Here is a 5,779-nt window from a genome sequence, read left to right as displayed (position 1 = left end):
TCAAGCAGTGGCCTGGGGATTAACACCACCAGTGACAGCATCTTCGGGAATGAATTTGCCCCAGAACCAGTGTGATTTCCACACCCTATTCATTTCTTCAATTGGTACGTTCTTTGTCTCAGGCAAGAGCAAGAAAATGAAGAGTGTCATGATAACAACAAAGCATGCAAAGAAGAAGAAGAGGCCAAACTTCAAGTGGCAAAGCATTGTGAGAAAGACTTGAGCAATGACAAAGGTGAATAACATGTTCACTGCAACATTAGTAGCTTGCCCTGCAGATCTAGCCTCAAGAGAACATATTTCACTTGGCACCAACCAACCCAACGGACCCCATGACCATGCAAATGCAGCTACATATGCACAAATGAAAAACAATAGAAGGTCTGCTTCTCCTTTGCTGAAGGACCCTTTACCACTCACACCATACTTTGAAGCAATCATCACTCCCACCGCAATCTACAACCATACACCATACTTTGATTATAGCTTTTAAATTAATCAAAGCTAGCTCATGCACAAAATCTTAACAGTTAATTCTATTTGTATCATTAAAATCATTATATATAAATGGGATCAATAATTAAGATTTAGTATAACATTGACTAACTTATCATGCATCACTGTACATAAATATATATGATTATTGTGAAATTTTAAACGATTTATATATGTGGTTGTGGTTTTTACCTGACAAATAAGCATTTGAAAACCACCTTCAAGGAACAAAATCCTTCTTCCAAACTTGTCCACAGTAAAGATGGAAACGAATGTGGCAAGCACGTTAACACCACCGGTGATAACCGCAGACATAAGGGAAGCATCATTACCAAAGCCAAGAGTCTTGAAAAGGACAGGTGCGTAAAACATAATGACATTGATGCCAGTGAGTTGCTGGAAAAAGGGAATGAAAGAGCAAAATGTGAGTTGAGGCCTATATTTTCTCTCTGCAATGTTCTTCCATGGGTGTTCAACCCTCTTTGCTGCCTCACTAGCATCAATGAGATCTTGGTACTCCTCATCAATGTTATCAGTGCCACGTATCTTTCTCAACATTGCCTTAGCGTTTTCTTGTTGGCCTCTTTCAATCATTGAATTTGGTGTGTCACCTAAGAAAATAGATCCTACACACAACATGATTGCTGGAACAGCTCCAACACCCAAAGAAATTCTCCATCCATTTTCATGCTTAGCAGTCGCATAGTTGATGAGATTTGCAACTAGAATGCCGATTGTGATCATCATTTGAAATCCCATGTTAAGTGCTCCTCTAATCTTTGCTGGAGCCATTTCAGATAAATACACTGGTACAGACTGTCATTCATTGTGTAAAAGATATTATATAATTTGTAACAATTTCTATATATGTTTTCAAACATTAAATCTTAAAAAAGCATATTGTAACATGAGAAAATCAATAATAATTAATTCTTACTTGATTACAGTATCCGACACCGAAGCCGAGCAACAAACGACCAATGATGAGCATTTCAATGTTGACAGCGAATCCATTCAAAAGTGCACCAACAAGAAAAAACAAGCCACCAATGAACATGGAAGGCTTGCGGCCAATCAATCTTGTGGTTGTGGATGCAAAGAAAGAAGCAACCAAAGCAGCAAGGTATAAGGAAGAGGTGAACAATGTAAGGAGTTGGTTGTCAAATTTGCAATACTGACTCTCGTTCTGTGCTTCATCTTTCATCATTTGTTTATAAACAGATGGAAAGAACTTTATTAAGAATGGTTCCATGGAAGTAACTCCTCCTGTAATGCCAAGATCATAACCAAACAGAAGACCTCCCATGGCCGCAACAAAACATGTCACCAAAACGAATGCCGTCACCTTCCCCTCGTACTGCCTTCCATCTCCAGAAGCAACATAAGCTCCACCCGCCATTTTTCAAACAAATAGTATCTATGTAATATATTGACCCTTTTTTTTTTCTTCTTCTTCTGAAAGGATGTTTAGACCTGAACAATGATTTGCATTATATAGGGCGTTATGGGCCATATATAGGACGCCCATATTCTAAAAGGTGTATAAAAAGGAGAGAAAAATAAAGGAAATAAAAGAAAAAATTATTGATTAATACTAATCTTAATGGGATTTGATTTTCTCATGTTAAATGAGAATTCAATTCTCATGTTGTAGAGATAAAAAGCATGTGGGACCCAGGTGTTAAAAGAAATTATATGTAGAACCCACGTCAGCACGGAAATCGAAGGGTGTGTAGGAAAATTTGAATTCTCATGTTAAATGAGAATTATAAAACCCAATCTTAATACGATAACAATCAATTTACCATTGGGCTAGAAGAAAAGTCACTACTGATCCAAAATTTTACTACGGTAAGTAAATTCTATAAATAAGAAATAAAGCCCATAAATATAACATTTATTTTTCTTTATGATATATATGTTATTACCGTACATTCCTTCTATTTATGCTGTTATTCTGTGTGTACAGTGAGTTGCTTCGTAAGAAAATTCTAAATCCACAATCAACGTAGCGGTTGTTGACTAGAAACGTTTATCTCTATAGCATAGGGTACGCAGTTGTTAGTGATAAAATCTTAAAATCGGAGTTTATCTCTATAGTATTATGCTGTCATTGCATTTAGTGATACCGTAACTTTAGAATATTATTTCCTTGGGTTTGTTGTTAATGTATACTGGCATTTATTTATTAATTAACGGGTGTTGATAGGCAAAAGAATTAATATATTATTATTTTAATAAAAAATTACGAAAATATAATTATTTTGATAGGGAGGATATTCTCACTAACAAAATTTTCTACTACTAACTTATTACTTATCTAATCATCATTGAATCAAAGAGAGATAATGCTAAAAAAAATTTGAAAAATGAGAAAATATTGATCCAATGATGATTAGATAGGTAGTGAGTTGGTAGTAGAAAATTTTAATAGTAAGAATATCTCTCCTCTTATTTTGAACCATTTTATGAATGTATTATAGTGGATCTCATCCAAATAAGGCGAGACCACTCTGATCCAAATAAGGCGAGATTCCCCTTTAGAAAATGTATTATAGTGGATCTCGTCCAAATAAGACCAGACCACTATGATCCAAATAAGACGACCTTCCCCTTTACAACATGCCCAAAAAAAGTTAGACCAGTATTGTCTAATTTGGGCGAGACTCAGCACCATTCACATCGTGACACATGGCAAAAAATTTAATAATTTCATCGTAAAACTTCAGGAGGCTATAACTTTTGACTCAGGTGTCCAAATCAGATTTTTTTTATTCCATATAACTTTTTGAAATCTATGTAATGATATCTCATTGAAGAGGATTTGCTCACAAATTATTTGTGTTTCTAACATCTACTATTTCACAGACGTAGATGTGTCGTTCACATTCAAAATTAATTGTAGAAAATTAAAATATTATATTTATTTCCATATATTAGTTATACCATCAATTCCTTTACGGGAATCGATCAATTAATATCTTTTCTCTCTCTCTCTTATTTTATCACTATTGATCCACCTTTGTATGATTATAATTCCTTACATATTTTTTGATGGGAGAAAATAAATTTGTGTAATTCGCATTCAAAATTAATTGCAGAAAATTAAAATATTATATTTATTTCCATATATTAGTTATATCATCAATTCCCTTATTTATGGGAATCAATTAAGATCCATTTTTTTCTCTTTTCTTTTATCATCATTGGTCCACCTTTATATATTATGATTCCCCACATGATTTTAGGGTGGGAGAAAAAAAAATTTGTATTGTTCGCATTCAAAATTAATTTGCTGGAAATCAAAATGTTATATTCATTTCCATATATTAGTTATATCATCAATTCCCTTATTTATGGGTATCAGTCAATTAAGATCCTTTTTTTCCCTCTCTTCCTTTATCACCCAAGATTAACAACCGAAGTAATTTGTGACCAAATTCCCTTAAATGAGATATTATTGTGTAGATTTCAAAAAGATATGAAAAATAAGGCGAGTTTTTCCTGATCCAAATAAGGCGAGACCACTCTGATCCAAATAAGGCGAGTTTTTCCTTTAGAAGATGCCCAAAAAAGGCGAGAACAGTATTGTCTAATTTGGGCGAGACCCAACACCATTCACATTGTGACACATGGCAAAAAATTTAATAATTCTATCATAAAACTTCGGAAGGCCATAATTTTTGACTCATGTGTCCAAATCAGATTTTTTTATTCGATATAACTTTTTGAAATCTATGCAATGACATCTCATTGAAGGGGATTTGCTCACAATTATTTGTGTTCCTAACATCTACTATTTCACAGACGTAGATGTGTCGTTCGCATTCAAAATTAATTGTAGAAAATTAAAATATTATATTTATTTCCATATATTAGTTATACCATCAATTCCTTTATGGGAATCGATTAATTAATATCTTTTTTTTCTCTTTCTTTTATCACTATTGATCCACTTTGTATGATTATGATTCCTCACATATTTTTTGATGGAAGAAATTTTTTTTTGTAATTCTCATTCAAAATTAATTGCAGAAAATTAAAATATTATATTTATTTCCATATATTAGTTATATCATCAATTCCCTTATTTATGAGAATCAATTAAGATCTATTTTTTCTCTTTTCTTTTATCACCATTGATCACCTTTATATGATTATGATTCCCCACATGATTTTAGGATGGGAGAAAAAAAAATTGTATTGTTCGCATTCAAAATTAATTGTTGAAAATCAAAATGTTGTATTCATTTCCATATATTAGTTATATCATCAATTCTCTTAGTTATGGGAATCAATCAATTAAGATCTTTTTTCCCTCTCTTCCTTTATCACCCAAGATTAACACCCCAAGTAATTTGTGACCAAATTCCCTTAAATGAGATATTATTGTGTAGATTTCAAAAAGATATGAAAAATAAAAAAAAAAAACCTGATTTAGACAACTGAGTCAAAAGTTAAGGCCTTCCGAAATTTTATGGTTAAATTATTAATTTTTTGTGCCACGTGTCATAATATGAATGGTTCTAGGTCTGGCCAAAATTAGGCTAGAGTGGTCTCACCTAAAAAAAAGGGAGTTTGCCTTAAGGAATTCGCTCAAATTGGGTGAGAGTGATCTTGCTTTATTTGGACAGAGACCCACTACAACAGATTCTTAAAATGGTTGATAATAACTATATTTTTATAATCTTTTATTAAAATAATAATATATTTTTTTCCTGATGTTGATAAGTACTTCGTAAGAAGTCAGAAACTATCTGGAGTTTTACTGAACCAATATCAAATAAGTATTTCATTACTAATTTAAACAAAAATTAACAAAAAAAAATTGAAGAATAGGTAGTACTTTTGATAAATTATTACTTTTTTATACTTCTCAAAATTTAATATAAAAAATGAATACAAAAAACAACAATTTTATACTTAATTTACGAATTTTGTAAACATCTTTAATTTATTAAAATCGCATAACTTACCTTTGCATTAGCGATTTTTAATGTGAAGTTATAAATAATCTATAATTGTAAACTAGTTTTATTAAATAATATATTTTAATTATAACATGAGTTCTTTATTTAATAAATAATATTTAACATAAGCTTGAATTAATTTATTTTACTTTTAAGAATATTTATTATCGTTCCTAAAAAAACAATTATATTTTAGTTATGCTAAAAAATTAAATTACCTTGTTTTGGACCTATATAATGGGTCCACTAGCCTTTGCGAATGTGCCTTTTTTAATATCAAATAAACCCCCCTACAAATAAAGGCATAATAAGCC

The 5,779-nt window shown here is 31.5% G+C and overlaps 1 protein-coding gene across 1 annotated transcript; it reads right to left on the bottom strand.

Moving 5' to 3' along the window:
• On the bottom strand, positions 1–1,894 carry LOC133302181 (sugar transport protein 10-like). Its single transcript, XM_061501927.1, has 3 exons — positions 1,433–1,894; positions 688–1,311; positions 1–456 (listed from the first exon to the last, which is right to left on the bottom strand). The coding sequence occupies exons 1-3, from the start codon at positions 1,892–1,894 to the stop codon at positions 1–3; spliced, it is 1,542 nt and encodes a 513-aa protein (XP_061357911.1).
• Positions 1,895–5,779: the final 3,885 nt, after the last annotated feature.

This window comes from Gastrolobium bilobum, unplaced genomic scaffold (genome assembly GCF_033153095.1).
Source record: "Gastrolobium bilobum isolate Gb01-03AN ecotype WA unplaced genomic scaffold, APGP_CSIRO_Gbil_v1 utg55787, whole genome shotgun sequence".
NCBI lineage: Eukaryota > Viridiplantae > Streptophyta > Magnoliopsida > Fabales > Fabaceae > Gastrolobium > Gastrolobium bilobum.
This window is presented reverse-complemented; position numbering and strand designations above follow the sequence as displayed.